Below are 24636 nucleotides of genomic sequence, written 5' to 3'. Positions count from 1 at the left end.
AACTTACTTAAAGACTTCAACAGGTGGAGAGAAACAATTCAAAAAGAAAGAAGTTATTTTCTACACAGTTTTCTAATTCGAGTATTGGATAACCTTATTAATATTTTAATTATCATTTATACAGTATTTCAGTGTCCGTATATCAATTAAATTATCAATCAATTTACTTTGTTACAAAGTGTGACTTCTGAAGCCGAGAAAAAAAAAAAAAAAGACGTGTTACTGCGAAGTAGAAAATGCAGTCACTATTAACAATACTTACAGGCAGTGGAAAAATATTTACCCTTAATAAAATTGGTTGAGAATAACTTAGATTATTATTAATCTCAACGGAACTAACCTTGAACGCACTGCGGCTATTCCCTTACACTAAAAGTAGTAGAAGTAGATGAAAATGAAAGTTGACGGATTAAGTGGTAAATCAAATGTGGAAGGAAATGGAACAATCCCAAGAAAACTCAAGAAAAGGATGTCGTCCAACGATGTAAATCAAAGTCAGACTTTTTTTTACTACTAAGCCACAATTCTTTCTTTGTTTAAAAAAAAGAAACAAAAATGGTTATCTAATCTTAATGCTAATACATCCTAATATGTTCTCTTACTTCACCTTGAACTGGGATAACCTACGCTAAAATTATTGCATTAAATTATTTTTGATTTTTCCTAGGCAACCGTTACAACTACCTTCTTTCCAGTGACACACCAAACAATAATAACTAGAAAAATTAAACTGACGATTGATTATAAGTATTAACTTGACTAATCTTGGCATACGTGTATCACTTCGTAATTGCCGAAAATTAAACGGTAGATGTGTATCAAGGTTAGTTCCGGTTAACCATCAAAAGAATATTACAGAAAAAGTGTTAGGATATATCTTAGCAAAGAAATACAAGCAGTAAGTTTACCTTTCAAGATATAATCTGTGAGAAGAGTTGGGACTGTTGGGCTGTCTTCATTTATGGCCTTTAGAACTGTAAGAATAATAATAAAAAGAAAAGGAATGTAAATTAGTTTTCTTTGCAATAGTAAATACATACACATTATAAGCTCCATACAACATTTACCATTCCATTTTTTGACTACTTTTTGAACTGTAATACATTATTTTCACGCGTTGAGAAATGTACTACACACTTGTGACTTACCTTCTTTGGTCTTACGTTACAGAAACTGACTGAAGTTGTTCTCGTATGGTAAATTTAAAGAATGTGCAAGTTCCTGATCTTGCATATATCTTTAATCTAATTCCATCCCTTTATATGCAATTTTCTTTCTTTCTTAACCTTCAATCCTGAAAATGGTGACAGGGTGACACGATAGAAAATAAGTCACAAAAATATGATATAAGATATAATTACTCTGAAAGATTTGGACATTAGGCTGAAGAGGAACTGAACACTTAATTTCCAATTTGTTGGCTAATTGTTCTAACCCGTTGAACTACCATTGACAAGGCACGCTTTTCTGTGTTATGGTGCTTTACTCTCCCTATTCCCTAAAACCTAACGGTCAGTAGACAATTCGAAGAAGTGCTACCACACGGTTGTTTCAGTAGAAGTATGACATTCTGTATCTGTACAATCGTTATTTTTATATTTTTAAATGCTTTTAAAGTATCTCAACGTAAAATACTACGTAGTTATTAAAAAAAAAAATCTAGACTATGATACAACAGCGATACAGTAAGCGTTTTGATCTCATGAGTGGATAGTACGAAACAGATTTAAAGCCATTTTCGGAAAATTATGCAGAAAAACAGCAACATTGTGGGTCTCATAGTGAAGTTGAAGTTATTTGGCATCATTTTTTGATGTGATAATTGGTCATCGCCTGTGTGAGACAAATTACACAAATAAAATTTTGAAGATGTGCTAAATTTCAATATTATCACTTTGTTTATTTAGAGCTATTGGATGTAAGGGCACATATTTGGTAATATCGAGATTTTAGTTGTCATTCACTTGCCCGAATTTAATATGGCGAACACAAGAAGAGAAGGGAATCATTGCTTACACTAAAGCACAAACTTTGGTATTATTAGTTCTTTCTTCCGCCTCAGAGTTTTAAATTTTGCTATTTTCATTAGCACAAGTCCAAAATTGGAGAAGGCGCAAAATACCGTATGCGGTAACACGACAAATGATAATACAATATATTTTACAAAACTGTACAGCATCGCACTAGTATTAATTTTACAAGTTATGGTTATTTTATATTTTGGAAAAGTTTGTATTTTCAATGTATCCAAGGAGTTGCTTTGTTTTAAGTCATTTTTATATTTATAGCTAATCTTTGAATACGACTAGGTATATCTTCGGAATTGTTAGAAATACATGATAATAAAACAAAAAAAGTCACATTAAGAATAACGTTACATAATTGTGTTCTTCACTGACAAAACTAGTTACACATGCCCGCTTCACTGGGTAACAAATAAAGTTTAGTTAAGAATTTTAAACGATTTTTCTTTTAAACGATTTTTCTTTGTAATAGCATATTTTCACATTCGAGCGCATAAAAATGCCTTCTGACCTTGTGTTTGTCCGTACTTCATGCTGAGGGTTACTTTTATGTAGGGTATTGATGGTTCTTGACGGAAGTTACATAAAACTAATGAAAGAAACCTTATCTAATGTATCAAATTTTGTATACAGCTTCCTGAAGTTGTATAAAGCTTTCTTTCTTTAGCTTGTAACGATAAAATTTAAATTTTTACCGATGTGTCTTCCCTCAAGAGCCGTCAGAGTTTTAAAGTTGCAATTATTTTAAAGATACAGAGTTATTTCAATTTAGATAAACGATTTTTTTTTTTAAGTATCAGCTCGAAGTTGAAATTCCAATTTCCATTGGAATTCAATTGCTGCTTGATAATCAAATATCGCAGGTGATCATAATTCAATAATGAAAGTAAAATGATAAAAAAAAATCATCTATGACTTGAGATGTACTATCATATTAAAACACAAATCCTTGATCACTTCATTTTCCAGGAAATATGTACACAACTTTGAAAATATTAATTGAAAAATATATTTTAAAAAATAGAAATTTAAGAGTTAATAATGGTTTTAAGATAGTGTATCTACAGCTAGAAATTTTAAAGTTTAAAATTAAAATTAACTTCAAAATTAATAGTGTAACATTAAAATTAAAAAGTTGGAAAAGTCAATGTAAAATTTACAGATAAAATTAACGGTATAAAAAAATTAACTGATTATAAAGAAAAGTTACTATTTTCAAACAAAATTCATAAATAATAACATACAAAAATCATAAAATTGAGAAAAAATATTAATGCAAATTTTATTTTTTAAATATATTTTTTGTGTAACTCATAGTTCTACTAAAAATACAATTTTAGAGTTTATGTCTAGATAATTTTAAGATGAAGTAAAAATGATAATATTATTTTTATATATATCACGTTAAAAAAGTCGAGGTACACATGATAATCTTCAATAATTGTGATTTCATCATTACAAGATCCAATAAGTTCATGACACACATTTCAAGAGAAGTTGAAACCTATATTGATCCACTTCTCTATCGAAACCGTATATTTAGTTTTTGAAATAAACCACAGAGAAGTTGTAGCAGTACATCCGTTTTTCGAGGGAAGAAAATAACGATTAATTTTTCAAACGATTATAAATTAAAAAATTAATATCTTCAAAAATTTGATTAATTTAAAATTAACAAAAATTTCTAATTCGTTAATTTAATTCATTAATTCTAATTCATTAATTTTTAACAGATTAATTAGAAGAATACCCTATACCTCATTTACCATAGTGTATCTAGCTAATGACGTAATGAAAGACTTAATAGGAATGTATATTTTCGGAATGTATATTATTATAGGCTAACATTACTTTAGAATATATATATAGTTTTAAGACTAATTGCGAGAACGTTCTAACTAGCGAAAACAAATTCAGCATCTATATTTTCCTGTGTAATTACATCGCGAATTGTAACTAGCACAGTTTTAATTATAACAAATTTAACCTGTCCCAAGAGACAAATCTTGATCAAGCGGAATACAGTTGCATCTATTTATGTAGTATAAAAGAATTATGTTATACTCGGTAGCTGCTCTGAAGATGTTTGAACTATATCTCTACCACTGTTGGATGACCTGCAGTTTTTCTTCTTGAAAAGTACTAGATTTCTACAAGCTAGAGACAAAATTCGAATCACCTGAGTGTGTCTACCTGATTCCCCAAGTATTAATTTCACTCGGTACTTACAAAAACTATTTATCTAACTTCCAGTACTTCCTGAAAAATATTTGTCGCAAAGGGATTATTTTCTTTCTTTCTTTCTTTCTTTTCTTTTCTTTTCTTTTCTTTTCTTTTTTTTTTTTTTTTTTTTTTACGTAACTTTCCTATTTCAAAATCTTATTTGCCTGTAGTCAAACAATGAAAAGAGAGGTTCTGAGGTATTACTTTAATTTTTTTTCTCAAACATTTGTATATTTGAAGACTGTCATATTGTGTTTACGCTTTTACACAAAGATTTGTTAGTTTCGTATAAAAAACAAATTTCGGGTAGAATATTTATAAAATACCTCAATTTTTTGCAGTAAACTCTGACACACAAACCCGTTTTAAATTAAGCAAGGCAGTAAAGTAATTCAGCTATTTCCTAGCGTAGAAAAGGGTACGTTTAAATCAATCAAAGTTAGTTGCTTGTTACAGTTTTCTCGGAACTTCCAACCACATTTTAACAACAGATGCATCAATAACAATAACACTTACAACATTAGAATAAAATGAAACGTCGTTTAAGAAATGGTACTTACTTTTGATAAGGACCTGCAAAGCTTGGTTGTCTGGGGGACCACTGCCGAGATGATAAGGAATGACCGTCGTCAGGTACTGCAAATAAACATGAATGTAAAGAATCCTAGTCGATAGTCTTTTTTTTTTTTTTTTTGTACACATTGATTTACTAGAATAGATACATAAACAAAAAACTAACTTCGGCTAAACATGTTTGAACACTATAATCATAACATGTTTTGACGAATCATTGGAAGTAAATAAGTTTCTACTGTTTAAAAAGAGAAAGATATCTTACCTTAACCTCTCTGTATTAATTTGGTTAAAAAAAGGAAAAGAAACAAACTGTTTCAAAGTTTGTCTCACTTCTTCTTCAGCTGGTATTACTCCACTGCGCTGCTGAACTTACGACATGAAGAATGAATTTTTTTTTTTTCTCTCTCTCTCTGAAAACCTCATGACTCGAAAAAATCCTTTTAAACTAAGGAGTATACCAGTTCATCCAACAGTTTAAATTTTGTAGATATATTTTTTTTTCCTAGTAAAGATTTTTCAAAAGGAAATGTTTAGCATTTTTGTCCTAAACAATTTGGAAATTCAGAATGAAAGTGTAGGTTTTCATTTTAAAAAATAATTTATAGAGTGAAAGATCTCTCCATCATGTCATAAGGTTTAAGCAGCGATGCAAAATAATAGAAAATGAAATGAAATTTTTGAGTCTTACGTCCCACGATTATGCCGGTCAGGCTAAAGGAGACGGTGATGATGAATAATAAATGAAATGGTGTAATAAAGAAAGTGGGAGGAAACGGGAGAACCTCGAGGAAACTCACGCACACGGTGTTTGTCCGCCACAAAGTTCACTTGGCGGGGGCTGGGAGCAAAATAATAGACGCCGAAGAACGGGGGAGAAATATCTGGAAACAGTTTTTTTTTGTTAAAAAAAAGTAATATAGGGATATAAATGTAAGATGTCTTTGTCTTGTTAAATATTAAATTCTATTGCATTCATCAGCAAATAATTAAAGTTTCCGATAGTTCAATCATTCAAGAAGATTATAATCGAAGATTGCTTGATAAAAAGAATTCATATACAGAAGTTTTGACAAGTTGTCTGATAATAAATTTTATATCAACGCTATGTTACATGAACGGAACAGAACGGCGAAATCAATTTTATTTCGAAATCATGTTCCGTAACTTCAAACAATATCTACGGTTTCTTGGGCACTTTCTGCTATCTTCATAAAAAGCTTCCAAGATTTAGTAAAATACGGTAACCTATATGTTCAGCCCAATTGTTTATATCAGGTACTATTACCTAGTCCAAGATGGAGAATCTGCGACCTTCAGAGTTGTGAAGTGTGGCTTGTCGTGAAAAATTCTAAATTATATAAGGAATATGAAGCAAAAGAGTAAGTGAATGATAAATTTTCTTACTTTATCTTTTTAATTGTTATAGTATTAGATATTTTAATGTAAATTATTAATGTAATAATAACTGTAAAATAACTACAAAAATTAGGTCTATTCCAAATTATCATATACGGTCTTCTTGGGAAATGGGAATTGTCAATGTGACTAAAACAAAAAAGGATCCCCCACTCCTGACTTAGATATTACAATACATTAATTTATATTGTGTTAAGTTCTTATTTATTTATTTATTCTTGCCTGTGCTATCTATTTCTCAGTTTATATATACTGATCTAAAGATTTGAAATTAACGTCCCTGTTCAACGAACGTACGCAGGGGGTGGGGGTCCTAGGGAGTCCGGATAATTAAAATTTAGTCTAATTTTAAAGGTAATTGTACAAATTTTAATACAATTTATTCTCATATCAAATTTGCACACCCTCCCTCATCGAAATAAATTCCTGCGTACACCTCTGCCCTTTTGAATAGCGAGATCATATAACACGCAAACCAGTGTTTCTTTCAGAAACAATGTTCCGGGGGGAAGCACACTTAGTATTTCGGGGGTATTAATGATACTATTCTATTTATTATTATGGTATAGACGTATTATTTTGGTCTACTCCAGGGGAGCAGTGCCCCCTTCCCCCCAAAAAAAAGTCTGAAAGAAACACTGACGCAAATTTACATTCGATGGAATCCGAACAATTGAAACTAAGAAATGGTTAATACTCTTCGTATGTGTCTTTCGTTTCTCATGAGCCTGTTTAGAAACACTTTTGCTCTAAGTGCTTACACATACATTTTGGCCCAAAGTTGGGTTTTCCGTTTGTCACATGTGCTAATTTGTATATCTATTTTATTATTATGCCATCTTGGTGTTAGCCAAAAGAGAAGACATGCAGTTTTTCACGTATTCACCTAACGAGCTTTACTAGGATTAACTCTTTCCGTAAGCTTTGCAATCACGCAAAGCATCAGTCATAATCTCTTTGGCACTGTCTATCGAAAAAGCATTAATTTAATAGTTATATGACAACTAGAATTCACATTGCTGAAACGATTATAAGATGTTATTTACTAATCTTCTAATGACAGCTGTTAAAGCGTTAATCAATGGAATAAAAATAATGAGGCAATAAAATTCATAAGGTTTTTTTTTTTAAACTTCTTATAATTTTAACAGATATGTTATAAAAAGAAATTCAAATTAATTTACCTATTATACAACAATTGTATTTTGGTATTAACGGATTTAAACGGAATCGGAAGTATCACTATGTTATCTCAGTGACCACGAAAACTATGGATTCGAAACTAATATTGGTTATTTTTGATCATTTTAATGTATCTGCCTCCTCCCCCAAGTTGCGGGGGTGAAACTGGATGTAAACGGGATCGGAAGTGTTACTGTTCATTTCAGCGACCCCGAAAACTATTGATTCGACACTACTATTGGTCATTTTCGATCATTTCTACACACACACACACACACACACACACACACACACACACACACACATATATATATATATATATATATATATATATATATATATACAGTGAAACCTGTCTTCAACGGACCCTTTATTAAACGGAAAACTGTCTTAAACGGAAATATTTCACGGTCCAATGAATTTTGGAGAACAAAACGTGTAAAAAGTCCCTTCATTAAGCGGAAACTGTGTTACGCGGACAACGGAAAGAAAAATAAACATTTAACGGAAAATTCTGAGTTCCGGACTGCAGCGTTTAGAAGATGTTTAGACATTTTGTGAGACATATATATTACACTGTCTGCGATAAAATATTAGTTCTTTTGTTAAATATTTCTGGACAGTGTTTACCTTTGGATTCTGAAGACGTTTTAAAATCCCTATCTAAAGACAATCATAATGTATAAGAATGAAGAGAGTTTAACTGATAAGTTCGGACATAACTGATAAGAGAAACTGTTCAAAGCAGAAAGACTACAAATTGATAATGTAATCTTAATGAAAGGAACATTAATATAGTATATGTGAATAAATTATACAACGGAAGTATCAAACTAACTTAGAAAACTAGTTTCAGTCTACAAAACTGTCATATTAAAACGTTCTCCAGATACAAAAGGGAAGGAAATGGATGATTACATATTCCTTCCCTTATTAGGAGTTTGCAAGAACGGTACTAGACACAACAGCTGATGTCTAGATTTCCTTTTTTTCTTTCTCTTTTAACCAGACCAGTCACAATTCACGGTGACTCATACATGTTTCCACGAGCTCTCTCTCAGGGGCTTTTCCGTTAATGCATGAGTTCATTAAAGCAGGGTATCTATGTCGTATTGCGAATCACTAGTCAAACATCACTGAACAAAGACCGTATTCAATCGGCTTTCGTCTCCGAAGAACCGAGAGTGAATTCTTACGTAATTAAAGCCACTTATTAAAGCAAACATATTACTAATGAATAAATGCCTTAAGATAAATGAAATGAATATTTAACAAACAAAGCACAATTTATTCAAGCCTATAAAAATAATGTTCCAGAGTACTGAAGATGTATTTACGAACTAAATTTGTTCATTTCCAGAATTTTTCCGATAATTAATATTAAACCATATTTGTAAATTTCTTTACTGGCTGACAGTAAGATTAATAAGAGTTATTTGACTAAAAAGAGTTGTTTTTTAAAGAATGAACATCCATCTTACTTTTCCTTTTTATCTTTCTTTTTCTAAAAAAGAAAGAAATAAAAAAACGGCCTCTACCCATTACCTTAAGGCATGAAAGGATTCCAGCAAAGATTCGTCAAAACGGATACAAAGAATTAATTTAGCAAGTCATTCTTTTTGGGCTATACACCCCAGCATTCGTCTAGTGAAACAGAAAGATTATGGAAAATTTAGCCAGCGAATAGGAAGTTTCAATCGCAACTCCATTAGATGATAACTTACCTATGTTATTCAGTTTGGCAACGTGTCTTTTAACATATAATGAATTCATTTCTCACCTTTGGATCCACCCCATTCGCTGCCGAGGGTTTAGCACCTCGACTCCTCTTCTTCTCGACATGGTACTGCCGCCGTTTGTTCTGTACAGCTAGTAATAACGAGATAAATGTGTTTTTCAACTCCTTCTCATACTCCAATTCATCGCGCAGGGCAAGCTCTGCAATTAGTGTTTCCGAGAACTCTCGAATCAACACTTCAAGTTCTAGGTAGAGTTCATTAAGTTGTGATAGATTTAAAGTCTTCAGTTCTGGAAAAAGGTGAAAGAGAGAACATGTAATATGCATTCATTACATTTTACATCAAATTTTTACTAGAAAACTCTATACTTAGCTATATTGATTTATTTAACACTTTACCAATACAGTTTGTGTGGCCAATTTACATTATCAATAACAATAGCAATAGCAGTGATAAAGAATATAGACCAAGGTCTAAACTTAAAGATGCCGTCCGGGCATTTTCCTGATGGAACTAGGAGGTTCCTGCAAAGATCTCAGTCACAAGATTCGAAGTTGGACTTGCGTGATTGCTAAATAAGAATGCTAAAAACTAACATATGCATGCTTTACTATGGGTATTTTAAAATAAAACAAATGTGGTTATTGGACATTGGAACAAATATATTTGGTCTAGGAATTAATTCGTGCGGGTGGACAAGAGATGGCGCAACGAACGGAGCGTCCCACAGTTCCGTGTATCCATACATGTGTTGCAAACCCCTGTCATCGCGTATCGTTCGTAGTATAGGGCAGTGGATTAAAGCGTCAACAACACCAGTTTGTAGTTAAGTGAACATGGCGCAATTTGTGCCTGATAAAGTGTTTTTGCGGGGTGTCCTGCTGCATTACTTTAACATGCAGAAAAGTGCGACTGAAAGTCATCGTATTTTGGTGGAAGTGTATGGTGACCATGCTCTAGCTGAGCGAACGTGTCAGAAGTGGTTTGCACGGTTTAGAAGTGGTGATTTCGGCTTGGCAGACCAAGAGCGAGCTGGACAGCCAAAAAAAATTCAAGACGAAGAATTGACAGCATTGCTCGAGCAGGATTCGTGTCAAACGCAGGAACAACTTGCAGCAGCATTAGGCGTTGATCAAACAACAGTCTCCAAACGCTTGAAAGCCATGGGAATGATTCAAAAGATGTCACATTGGGTTCCACATGAATTGAAAGACAGAGACGTTGAAAGACGAAAAACCATTTGCGAATTGCTGCTTCAACGACAGAGCAGAAAGGGGTTTCTGCATCGAATTATTACGGGTGATGAGAAGTGGATCCATTACGAGAACCCTAAACGAAAAAAGGCCTGGGTGAAACCAGGTGAACCAGGTCCATCACAACCAAAACGAGATATTCACTGTGCAAAGGTTATGCTGTGCATATGGTGGGATATGAAAGGTGTGGTGTACTATGAGCTGCTGCAACCGGGTGAAACTATGAATGGAGAACGTTATCGACGACAATTAATGCGTTTGAAGCAAGCTCTGGCCAGAACAGACATGATAAACTTATTGTTCAACATGATAACGCTCGCCCACATGTCGCAAAACCGGTCAAAACCTATTTAGAAAATGTCGGATGGGAAGTTTTACCCCACCCGCCGTATTCACCAGACGTTGTTCCTTCGGACTACTACTTGTTCGATTGCATGAACAACGATTTGATTGGACAGCGGTTTACTTCTTCAGAAGATATCGAAACATGGGTCTCTGACTGGATCGCTTCCAAGGATGAGGACTTCTTTCGCCACGGAATCCGTACATTGCCTGACAGATGGGCGAAAGTGGTGGCTAGCGATGGACAATATTTTTCTTAAGGTATTTATGTATTTTGTGTTTGTACTACAGCTTCAATGTGTGCGTACCAACCGCACGAATTAATTCCTAGACCAAATATGAAGGTATGGATTGATTGATTTGCATCGACGTTCTTTGTCAGCAGCGAGACTATATAGGACGAGACCTATAGTTTAAAATGGGATCAGAACTACCGTAGTAGTTCGATGATCTCCCACCGGGAATCGAACATGGAACCCCGTGCATCAAAGGCATACGCGCTAGGTACTAAACCAGCGAAGAATATATGGAGATATGGAGGAAGGGGCTGAAGTCCCAATGCATGATGATAATAATTGTACAAGTTACGTAAGGACCTTCAAGCGGAACAGATTAAAATCATTTTTCTGATTGAATCGGTTAGTTGCAGTGATAAAATTCATTGAAAAGTCATGGTACACGGGAATTGTCGAAAATCAACTGAAAAGCTGAGATTCTGACCAGAAACAGACGAAGGAACATCAACAATAATGCCAAATGAAAACAGGCTAAATACCTCCGCAGCAGGGATTTCTAACTTTATTTAAAAATACAGATTATTCCATCTATATCGATTCCGGTGTCAATGGAAATATCTAGGTACAAAAGAACACATATCCCTCATGTTTGAATATGTCCCCATCCTCCTCTTCAACGGGGCCCATGGTGGCTCAGTGGTAGAGCGTTCACCTCTGTTGCATGGGGTCTGGGTTCGATCCCAGCTTGCGCCAAGTGAACTTTGTGGTGGACAAACACCGTGTATGTGGGTTTTTTCGGGGTTCTCTCGTTTCCTCCTACTTTCTTCATTCCACCATTTCATTCATTTCTCATCATCATCAGCGTCTCCTTTAGTCTAGCCGACATAACCGTCGGACGTACAACTTAAAGATTTGATTTGATTTCATTTCATTTCATTTCCCTCCTCTTCAATCAATCTCCGCGTCTCAAGTAAAAATACGTTGGATACCCTATAAGCAACGCATCCCGTCTCATATAGTCTCGGTTCTAAAAAGAACGTTAAGCTTCATCTGAATTGTCGCACCAGGAAGAAAACACACTGATTTCTTGATATCTGTTAAACATTGAAATAGTATTTACACTATTTCTAGCAGCATTTTTAAAAAGCAAATAAAAGGGAGTCAAGCCCTTTCAAGACACACTTAATTTTTGTGTAGATATATATATTAACACGACAATTGTTTATTTTTACATAATATCTTACTTCCCTTGCGTACGCCACTGTATTATATCATCAATATAATTTCTCCTTTAACATTGAATGCACTACATAGACACTGTGGCTTTTTGTTTAAAAATAACATAGCAACATTACATAGAACATAATTCTATAATGAAAAAATGACTAACTTTTCTTATTATTTAATTTTGAATTCGAAGGGCCATGTATTGGGTGTTTCGACACTACTTGATTTAACAGCTTTAATAGCTGAAGAGGACTTTTTATATACTATAGTGAATGAACGCAGTACATGAGGATAGCTTTTACTCGTTTGAATTTTCTATCAGTTTCCTCAATATCTGAATGTTATCTATCTACTATGCGTAGTATAACCGATCCAAAATCAGCCTGTTCTCTTGATTGGTTGATACACATCTAAATTATGTATTATTTTTACATATAATTTAAATTAGAGCGTTAAATTACAATAACCATAGAAAATTTTAATGACTTAGAGAGTACAATGGACTCAAGAACAACGACAAACTTAAATTTCCATAATTAAATTTACCTAGGTATACTTCAAGAATACACGCACAATAAATAAGGATGTTATTTATCTAACATAATACATGTGGGAATATATTTACAATTGTTCTTCATTTTTTAAAAAGTTATTATTTTTTTTTTTTAAATGAAGTGTATATATAGGTATACACAATTTCTCTGCCTGGTCTCTTCGTACTGATCCTGAAGAATGAGAACAATGTCTGTTCTCGAAACGCTGTGCAACGAACACTTCACCTGGTTGATATCTCGACAACATATATTCGCATCACATCACCAGGAAAGTTTCAGCTCCTATTTTAGTATGAAGATAATTTTTATTTCTGGTCTCGTATACGGGGGTGAGTAAATGGATGATGTGGTAAGATGATAACATTTATAATTAAACCATCGTCATCTATTAATTAAAGGTTGAACTTATCCTGTACACTTACTATCTTCATAAAGTGGCGATTGAAGTACTTCCTTCCCCTTCTCCAACGTGTCTGGTGAATCAAGGAAAGAGCCATCGGAATCAGGAGAACATTCCGTTGAAGGAGTTTCCTGAAACAATAATACACAACAATAAATAGACGTGTTTAACACGCAAGAACATATTATACTGCAACATATGATATAAATGACAGATATTAGGAGGAAGCTGAGTGATTACAAGTACTATGTCACTGATGGGAGAAACCAAACAAGAATAGATCCTGTGTTACTTAACAATATATATTTTTCATATACAGTATAGTGCATGTATTTTTTTAAAAAATATCTGTTTCAACAGATCAAAATTATCAATTGCATCAGATTGGCGTTTACATACTTCTTAACATATCCATAAAAATCAGTTTTTCACGAATTTCTCGAAAACTACTTCGTGAATTTATCCTGAAGAAGGGGTAAAAGTGGATTTGAAAAGGTAGGGGGACACACAACGTCACACCGCACTCCGTGCCTCTCTTTGCTCATTGTATTTTTTTTTTTTTTAGGAAGTGGAGGGACGCCATAGACAAAAGTCGCGGAACGAGATTCCCTGAGTTCACCCTCACTTTTACCCCTGCACCAGGCCCGTAGCCAATCCAAAAATGTAGGGGTGTCCGATCCAACCATATTATAGTTCATCATCATATTATAGTTCATTTACAAGCCTACTGTGCAAATTTTAGGGGGGCAGTAAAAATTTAGGAGGCCCGCCCCCTCTAGTCCCCCCATGGATACGGGCCTTCTCTGCCATGAAGCATTGTCATTTTGTTCAGCTCGATTAATATATCGATTGATATGTGTTTTATCTTTGGACAATATCATAACTAAATAACTACCGGTACTAAAGTTTAAGAATGAATTATATCACATTAACTATACACTATATAGTTGTCTTGCTAGTGTCGTAGTAAAATTTTAATTATACTCCGCGTCACCCGAATTGGCGTATGGCAACATCCAATAAGCTCACAGTGTGCTGTTACCAAACCATCAGTGACGAATCTAATCATTCATAATTGTCCACACATATGAACAAAATCACTTATAAATGATTAGATTCCTTCCTGAATGTTTAATAACAGCGTATTGCGAGTTTATTGGCTTATAGAACGGAATCTAATCATCTAAGATTCGCCACTGAAGGTTTGGTAGTAGCGCACTGCGAGCTTATTGGCTGATGTCATACGTCAATTCGGGTGACGCAGAGTATAGTGTATACTTCAGTATCAGTTTCGTGTTAATAGATGGGATGGTTATCATACAGTGACATTTTTTTTTTAAGTTTATAAAATATTAACTTTTTCGGGATTTTCTCTTAAACTACGTATGACGATTTACACTCACATAAATCACTTTGTTCAGGTCAATGAGAGCTGTCAATCGGGTAGATGTCTCATCTTTGGACATTATTATTATTATTATTTTTTTTTTCGTTAAACGTTAATAATATTGTAGAAGTATTCCTCCACCTTTACATTTGATATACTGTATGTTCTTTGGAAGTTATGCATCTTTTTAAAAAATCATGATATTTTCATCTTGAACAATATTAATTTTACTAGACTAATTGAAAATAAAGTTATTAGATTTCTTTTTAATGCTAGGAGCTAACTAACTTTCAACATGTCCAAAGTGATAATTTCAGTGTTGATAAAGACCAAATGGTGGTAGTAGTGAGGGACAAAAATGAAACACTTTTCGAAATCCACGAAAAACAATATTTGGGAATTTCAATGAACAGTATTCTATTCTCACTGTTTTAATCCAGTTTTAAATCAATTTCAAGAAACCAAGATAACGAAATCAGCAATAACATAAACAATACACATAAAATTGTATTTTTTCATTGCAGCATTGCAAACTTAGACAAAACTCATATAACACTCTTCCCCTATATATACATAGAAAAAAGATAAATGAAAAAGGATAATTCCCCAAAATGGACGGTTTAAGTTTAATTTACACTCTTTTCAAAAATTTAATTTGTATATTTCGTGAAGCAATTTTATTATTCTTTCTTGCTTATTATTATTTTTCTTAAAAAGATCAAAAATACTTTACCAAGTGGGGAGCTGATGAATAGTTCGATTTCTCATTTAGCAATCAAGATTTTACTGCGCAAACAATGTCCATGTGTTTTCTTCAGCAGCGCAAGGCAAACTTTGGGATGATACCTTGGCAGTAATATATCCACTCCCTTAACAAACACTCATGTTATTGATGTCAATAAAAACTCCACGATCCTGTCTACCACACTAGCCGAGAATGTGGATAGGAATTCCACTTCCAATGGAGTACATTTGATAATTTTGTTTCCTTCCTTAAGGTTACAATTACCAAGTCGCAAAATGGTCAAGAAGGTAGGTGTGATACTCCTTCTCTTTTAAATCTAGACTTCTTAGAAAACAAATATATAATTTAAAAAATGGAGAAAAATGTGAAATTAAGCATACATACTAGCAATTAGGCAACTTATTGGAACGTTACGGAAACAAAGCTTCTACAGAGGTAAATAAAAAGATACGAACACTCTTTTACGAAAATAAAGATATACTGTACAATGTGAACTTAGGTTCGTCGACGGTGAACCATGATATTAAATCTGTCCTGTAACACTTTTGAAAAGTCATGCATATCAATAAGATAAATTCATGTTCTCTTTATATGAGAACCTTTGTACTACAATGCTAGCAGGAAGAAAGTGGTTTCCTTTTGTTTAAAGATGCGAGTAGGCTATTTCCTTTCCAAATTCCTAATTCGCTTTTATCTTAGAAAGATGCAATAACATATTCGTCTAAATACATTAAATAGGTTTAATAATAGGCTGAGTGCTTTAGGAAAGGAACGTAAAAGAGTACTGCTAATTTATAACTTAGTTTCACACAGACAATAAAACTGTAACTTTGCCTTCAAATATGTTATTTACTGCTGAAACGTTTAAACACAATTAGAATTTTAACAAGAGTTAGTGGACAAATTTCTCTCTTGTCATGCAAAAAAAACTTCACCTGATTTTAATAAAAAGGATTTAAAAGTAGGAACATGACTTTGTTATTTATTATTATTATTATTATTATTATTATTATTATTATTATTATTATTATATTAGTAATGAGAGGAGAGAACTGGAGTTTTCCTTTTTATAAGGCTACTTCTCATTACATTCAAAATCTCGTTACCAATTGCTCACCTCTGTGCGAAGAATCCCTAGTTTGATTCTAGGCCATGTGAGTTTGCGCTAGACAACATCGTATCTGTGTTTTTTCTCCGGGTTCTCCCGTTTCCTCTCCCATTCCCATTGCACCAATTCTTCTATAGGTATAATCAGGGGCGTCATTTAGGGAGAGGAGGAAGAGCAATTACACGAGGAATACATATACTTTAATAGACTGTCTACTAATATACTAGTACAAAACATGTCATTGGTGCTCTCCCCCCCCCCCCAAAGCGAAGTCTGAAATGACGCTCCTGGGTATAATCATTCATTTTCATTAAGGTTTAGTTTTGTCTGCCTTACAGGGCATTAGGGATGGGCACGAGCGATTTCGAACGAGCTTTCTTTGAAACTCGACTCGACTCAAAAGTCATTTTTGAGCTCGACTCGAAAAGTTACCTCTAACTCGACTCGAAGTCGGATCGAGTTTCGAGTCAAACCAAAACGAGCTAAATTCTGTGCGTAGCTTCAACTTATCTCTTCAAGTATAAAACATAGGCAATATAATTATCAATATTACTACTACTACAAGTATTATTATTATTATTATTATTATTATTATTATTATCAAACATGTTCAAAACTGCTCGGCTCGAGTTTAGAGTTGCAACGGCTCAAGCGGCTCAGTTCACAGCTCATTCAGTATCGAGTCGAACCGAAAAAAGAGCCGAGCCAACAGCTCAACCGACCGATACGGCTAGAGCCGATGAGTCACTCGAGCCGAACCGAACCAAGCTCATGGATTACCCCAACCGAGCCGGTTCGAACCATCGGCTCAGTTGAGCCGAGTCGAACCGAGCCTATGAACTCATTCTAACTGAGTTGACTCGATAAGATGGCTCACCGGAGACGTATCGGTAGCTCATCGCAACCGAGCAGCTCAAGCCATCGGCTCAATTGACAGAGTCAATGGCTCGTCCCAACCAAACTGGCTCAAGTTATCGGTTCAATTGAGGTGAGCCGATGGCTCATTTCAACCGAGCCGGCTCTAGGTGTTTGCTCAGTTTAACCGAGCAGAGTCGGCTTACATTACTACCCGGGTTGAGCTCTGCTTGGCCTGAAAAATTCAACCGAGCATGCCTCAGCCTTGATGGCAAATTCTTACATTGGTGCTCATGACATTTGAGACTGTCTCGTTATAAAAATGTATTGTCGTCTCGTTATCGAGATGAGACGGGATGCGGGTAGTGTCCCCTGTCGTGGGCAGCACTAAAAGTAATCCACATTACTGCTTACATTTCTCATGGCTTTCTATTTCCTTTCTAATCAGGCCATGAGTTCAAAACGAGCTAAAACGAGCTGAACGAGCGAGCCATTTATCAAGCTCGACTCGCCTTGAAACTCGACCTTAAAACAGTGACTCGGCTCGGAACTCGACTCGAGAAAATTACCTTTGACTCGATTCGTAACTTGACTCGAATTCGAGTAGAGCCGAGTTTTAGCTCGACTCGTGCTCATCCCTACGGGGCATAATCGTGGAACGTAAAACTAAAAGATTTCACTTTCTTTTTTCTCGTCACCAGCTCTTTTAATCTCACCGTCTACCAACAGTAGATTTGTTTTGGCAAGAAATTTCATACAAAATCTACGAAGTTAAACAGAACAGTTCTTTATTCCAGTAGCAGATTCAAATAACTTTCTGGTATGATTGAAGAAAATGGGATTTAGGGAGTTAGAAGACAGGATTCAACAATAGAATCAACTTTATATTATTTGTGTTTCCAATTTGTTTTATCTTTTTCTTTCCATTTTTAATGAACTTTTGCAAACATTATTTTGATTAAGAAACTATGTAAGTTCGTTAATTAACTTCATTTTTAAAAAAGTTTGTTTTCCTTTTCTTTTCTCTCTCCCCTCCCTTAATCCCGCCGTTTTTTAAAATACAAAATCCTAATTCTGAATTCCGTCAAAATAAACTTTCGTCCAAGTTAAGTTTCGTCTTTTGGGTCTATTTGTCGCTTTGTTTTCATTTTTTCTTTCTTTTCACTTTTCTCTCTAAGAGAGTTTTTCTCTTCACAGAAAAAAAAAGAACAATTTTGTCTACATTAACTTTTCCATTAACCTTTCATGCAACACCATACATATCCCCATTCATCCTCCATCCTCCCAATGTTAACTTGGAAACTTCTACATTTCAATATTCTTTCGTTTTCCATTGTTTACTTTTTCTTTTCTTTTCTTTTTTTTAAAACACTTTTTCTTCAGTAGTCCATATTCCGTTAGCGTTTATTCTTCCATTTCGAATTCTCGCTAAAGAATCTTTTTTAATTTTCGTTTTTTATTTCTGAAATGATTACACTTAACGGACGAATATTTAGAAATCACGGCACAGTTTACATACACATTTTACGTATGCCGGCTAGGCTAAAGGAGACGGTGCTGATGAGAGATAAAGAAGATGATGGAGTGAAGAAAGTGGAAGGGATCGGGAGAGCCCCGAGAAAACCCACGCACACGGTGTCTGTCCACCATAACGTTCACTTGACGCGAGCTAAGATCGAACTAAGGACTCCATGCATCAGAGATGATCGCTCTACCACTGAGCCACCGTGACTCCGTCACGGCACAGTTTCCATTCAGTACTAATACTACAGGATAGTAAGAAACTATTTAAACAAACTCCGGGAGCTGATTCCCGACACCAAAACCAGCAAAATAGTCCTGTGGAAATTTGGTCAGTGAGGGATAGTTTCGGCGATATAAGGTGCCGAAAGCGCGGGAAAATGAACTTCAGAGAGCTGTAATTCAAAAACAACGCAACGTAGGGAGTGCGGTTTAGAATATGACACGAAGTTAGACCTGCTCGATTGAAAAATGTGTGTTTTAAACCTCCACAAGATATGTGCGAGAGATTCCCTATAACCTTGCAAGTAATCCCTATGTTCCTTTGGGGAATCCCTTGGACATATCTTGCGGAGGTTTAAAACACACATTTTTCAATCGAGTAGGTCTAACTTCGAGTGTCATGTCCTAAATCGCACTCTACGTTGCGTTGTTTTCTAATTACAGCAATCTGAAGTTCATTTTCCCACGCCCTCGGCACCTTATATCGCCGAAACTGTCCCTCACCGACCCAAGTTCCGGAGGATATATATATATATATATATATATATATATATATATATATATATATATATATATATATATATATATATATATATATATATATATATATATATATATTGCTGGTTTCGGTGTCGGGAATCAGCTTCCGAAGTTTGTTCAAATAGTTTCTTACCATCCTGTATAATACATTTGCTTTGATCGTAAGAGATAATAATAATAATAATAAAATAACAATCGAACCATTAGTATTGTGAATACTATTTTGTCTTTGAAAAGGACTTGTTCAAAAGGTCTGTTGGACTTGTTGAAAATTGACTAGTTTTGATATAAATGTGTGTCTGAAACTATTCTTCTACTATAACGGGATGTAAACTTTTAACAAAGTATATCAAATATCTCTATAAGTAAGTCGAGAATAGGTACATTATCCAAAATAGACAAAACTACCAAAGAGTACTTTCCAAATGTAAAACGGGTTAGAAAAGTATATAAATAGATTCAGTAGGGCATTTAACTTGGCGAGAGTTAAGCGCAATAATCATTTGAGGACCATGAGCCCTGACTATTAATTTTAGATTAAATTTAAAAGTTACCAAAACGAACCTAAGTAAACGATGATAAATTTGAGTAACAGTGTATAGATTCCACAAATTATACATAAACGTTATCACCAATGCTATAAGCAATTCAGTGGTGCCAATTCATTGTTTTCAAATGACACTAGATCAAGTTATTGCATAATCAAAATGTCTACGTAATATAAAGATTAGGTATATGGCTCCCCACAGAAAATAATTGTAAACTTTGAAATAGGGGAAAATCACTATGCCAAAACCAAATGACCACATCGAGTAGTGGCACCGTATCAGTGATATTCGTTTTATTCTCTCTTTCTGGCTTGACTATGATTCTCAGTTTTAAATAATGATTTATGAAGTTTATTATTATTATTATTATTATTATTATTATTATTATTATTATTATTATTATTATTATTATTATTATTATTATTATACATTGGCAAAGGTAAATGAAGTCAAAGTAATTTTCTTTGTAATACTTTCATCACGGGCAACGAGCTTCCATAAACTTGATCGATCGGTCTTCTCGTTTGCCTCTCAAGTTTGCTACACTGCTTCATGTGCGACACATTATTTGTTCACCATTATGTAGACGTTCTAAATATAGCATGATGTGGTGATATTTGAAAACAAATATATTTTTACTGAGTTCACGACACTGAATTTGTCATATAATTCTTGCGAAGAGCCTGTATAGTGTGTACCATATTACCAAGACTTCTCATTGATTGCTTAGATGCATTTGAACATATTTGGATTTATTGTAAAACTTTTACCATAGTCAAATTTTTATGATTTTAATTTTTTTTATTGGACTACATCTTTGCTGTTTATAGCAGCTACATTCATTTTACAGTTAAGATGATCAAAAGTCGATTTGTATATGGAATGTGGTAATTTTTGATTATGCAAAAAAAAAAAAAAAAAAAAAAAAGTTCGTTTCAAACAATTTAATGTAAACTGCCTCTTATGACCTTAGATTGATATTAAAATTTCCCGCCAAGTAAGCTTTGTGGTGTACAACCAACGTGTACATAGGTTTCCTCTTTCTTCATTCCACTATTTTGTTAATTATATGACAGACAAAGAAAAAGAGTCACATGCCTACGAAAATAAATTGACTGAAATGGTAATTATGTAGAAAAATAGCTATATGTATAAGCTTTAAAATACTGTAAACATTATTGAAAATAAGCACTTCTTCGTATTTCTAAAAAAATATAAATATTATTGAAAATAAATATTTACTTGTATTTCTAAAAAACATGCAAGTATTACTGAAAACAAACGTTTTTTTTTTGTATTTCTAAAAATGTTAACATTAAAAACGTTTCTTTGTATTTGTAAAAATTAACGTTTCTTTGTTTATCTAAAAAAAATGTAAACACTAAAATAAGCGCTTGAAAACTTACTTTTGGGATTACCCTCGTATTTGTTATATTTTTCTAATTAATGGTCATGAAATGAATAAGAAAAATGAGTCACAGGAAAAAATCTTATTCGAAATTAGTTGGCGTACAACATGTATCTGTATGTAGGTTTCTAAAAAATAAAAAAAAAAAATAAAAAAAATTGGTTTTACATTCAAAACACACTATACTGTAGGTACTGATTAGAATTGATTCTTACTGCAAAAGTTACGTTCCAATGAATAGTGAGTGCTATTTTTTTTCACAGAGCGTTTATACTCTAATAATAAACCACTATGCATTGAATATTGTAGCGGAACACGAAAAAAAGAGCTGTTTTTAAAATAAATAAATAAATAAATATATTAACACTGAACTTGAATTGAACTCAACTATTCTATGTAGTCGCAAACAATGCGTCTATCTCAAGTAGTTCTGGAATTAAAAATCATGATCGCATTTGACGCACTTGAACAGGAATTTTTTCCATGACCGCAAATGACGCTACATCATATAAAATTGTTCTATACGTCAAGTCAAGGGCAAAGGGGTGTTCTGAAGAAAGAAAGAAACAAAGAAAATAAGGGGGATTTCGTTGCAAAGAATCTGATTTTCAATCAGAACAAAATCTTTACATTCAATGTTGAGTTCAGAGAACATACCTACTGCATTTGACTGGCCTTAATTAATTGTCTGGAAAATGATCATTATTCCACTCACCTGCATCATGTCATCAATTTCTCTGATGACTTCTTCTGCAGTCTTTACTGGTTCCTGATCCTGATGCAATCCCGATAATATCAAAGAATGCATATCAAGATCACTAGCTACCGCCTCATCCTCATCGATTAAGTCCAGGTCGTCCTCAGGGGAACTCTTCTCCTACAACGGACACAAAAAGAAAAATTAATTAGATTTATAGCTTTGATGTTTTAATGTGATTACACAACGATGCAAGCCAGACATTTTAGAAATTTCCTTGTGTGTCTATTCTTGTTCGGTCAGCGATATTGCTGTTAAAATGGTCTGCAACAAAGAACCAATACATCATAATTATAGAGTCTATTAAATATTGGTGTTTTAGTTTCTTCACATACAAAGCGATACGAAGTGAGTCATCATCACAGTCCTAATCTATAAATAAAACAAGAGATTGGCTTAATTTTCAATATGTTTTATGGGCAAAATCAATTTCTAAACGGGAAAATTCAGTAACCGTAAGTTATGTATACAGATCACCAACGAAAGCAAGGTACACTTTACAACTTCTATGCTCACCACAAATATATCTTTGAAATATTAGATGAATTTTTACAGTGTGATATAAGTAGGGGGCACTTGAATTTTGTCGTGGAGTATGATCAATTTTTCTGTGTAACATTTTTTTTATTACAACTGACAGCGGGAATTTGTCACTAAAAAGACAAGAATTCTGTAAGATTTTTATTGAAGGAAATCTATATTTTTCCAAATAACATCAGGAAACTCTAGGCCAACAATTGCCAAATGTTCACATGATTAAATAATAATAATAATAATAATAAAACTGGTATATATATATATATATATATATATATATATATATATATATATATATATATATATATATATATATATATATATATATATAACATATTTTTGAGTTTAGGAAATACTGAAAATTTACGGCGAAGTATCTGGCAAGAAGGGAGCCAGATTTTTATCGTTAAAAATTCCTACTTATTTTAACAATATAAATTTCTCATTAGATTTATACAGTATTATTATGAATTTAAATATATCCGGCTTGGTCAATTATACATTGGTTAATATATAGTTCGCGATTATATCTACACGAGATTTTTATCGAAAAAAAAACTTTCGCTAGAAGAGTTTTAGAAACCCACATATTTTATGATAATTCACACGCAAACACGTTCCTGACCCAGTACTGAAGAAAACAGCTAACCACTGCTAATTTGCTGGATGGAATATAGGACAAGCGATAATCACATAAACAAACGTTCCCTAACAAGTAAGAAGTACTGCCGCTGCTTAATGAAACAGAAAAAGAAGCAAAGGCGGGAAAGATGGGAAAGATTATTTTGTTTAAAAAAGACAATTGTTGAGGATTACCTTATGTTGAATGTTCAAGCTTTAAATCCTTCAGTGTGAGGATCCCTTAAGCCGCGGAGGCAAGATAACACGACAGACCATAAATATTTGGTCTACTTTTACAAACGATCACATTGAAATAAGACAGAAATTTACGCTCTGCAGCTATAGAACAGCGAAGTAGATAAAAGTATGTTCAAAATAAAGGATGACGGAATCCTCTAATTTCTACTGGGAAGCTACTAGAAACAACAGCCATTAGGGGAAATATAATAAATCAATTCCAAGGGCTTGCAAAAGGAAAGGGGGAACAAATTACATCTTTCCCTCGTGTCCTACGAATTCCAGATAATTGACAGACTGAAATATAATAGCTATTGTGACGACTAGTACTATTAAAATTTAAATTAATATTCAAATAATATGTTATTTTAAAATATAATATTATACTCAAGGGCAGAAAATTATTCGAAGATGTTATTAGAATAACGTACGGAAAATTAGTCTATCACGGGATTATTCTACTAAGGGAGAAAAATTAGCCAGATAATAGGCGGAAAACAACTAAAACATGGGATTACTAAATAATACAAAAAAACTATTCGAATATGGATTAATATAATTCCATAATGAGAGGAAAATTATCGTGCACTATTTGAAGAATGAGTGGAAAACTATTTGAATATGGATAATCTGAATAATGAGAAGAAAATGACTTGAAAATGGTTTATTAGAATAATGAGAGAGAAAAATAATTGAACATTGATTTTTTTTAATCATGGGGAAAATAATTTAAACATAGATTATTTGAACAGTGAGAGAATGGGTAATTTGAATAAAGAGACAAAAATTATTTGAACATGGATTAATTTGAATAATGAGAGGAAAATAATTTGAACATGGACTATTTCAATAATGAGACGAAAATTATTTAGGGTCTAAATGGACTATCTGAGTAATGAGAAGATAATTATTTCAACATGAATTATGTAGATGAGAGACAAATTATTTGAATATTGTTTATTTAAATAATAGGAGAAA

The 24636-nt window shown here is 33.4% G+C and overlaps 1 protein-coding gene across 1 annotated transcript in view; it reads right to left on the bottom strand.

The window, feature by feature from the left end:
- Unc-76 (fasciculation and elongation protein Unc-76) overlaps positions 1–24636 on the bottom strand; it is a 624125-nt gene that overhangs the window by 10171 nt on the left and 589318 nt on the right. Inside the window, exons 6-10 of the mRNA XM_081771974.1 lie at positions 22222–22383; positions 13195–13303; positions 9202–9449; positions 4808–4883; positions 909–974 (exon numbers count right to left, since the gene is read on the bottom strand). Of these exons, the coding sequence (XP_081628100.1) occupies positions 909–974; positions 4808–4883; positions 9202–9449; positions 13195–13303; positions 22222–22383 (661 nt within the window). The remainder of the gene's footprint in view (positions 1–908; positions 975–4807; positions 4884–9201; positions 9450–13194; positions 13304–22221; positions 22384–24636) is intronic.

This window comes from Thermobia domestica, chromosome 9 (assembly GCF_964235325.1).
Source record: "Thermobia domestica chromosome 9, izTheDome1.hap1.1, whole genome shotgun sequence".
Taxonomy (NCBI): Eukaryota; Metazoa; Arthropoda; class Insecta; order Zygentoma; family Lepismatidae; genus Thermobia; species Thermobia domestica.
This window is presented reverse-complemented; position numbering and strand designations above follow the sequence as displayed.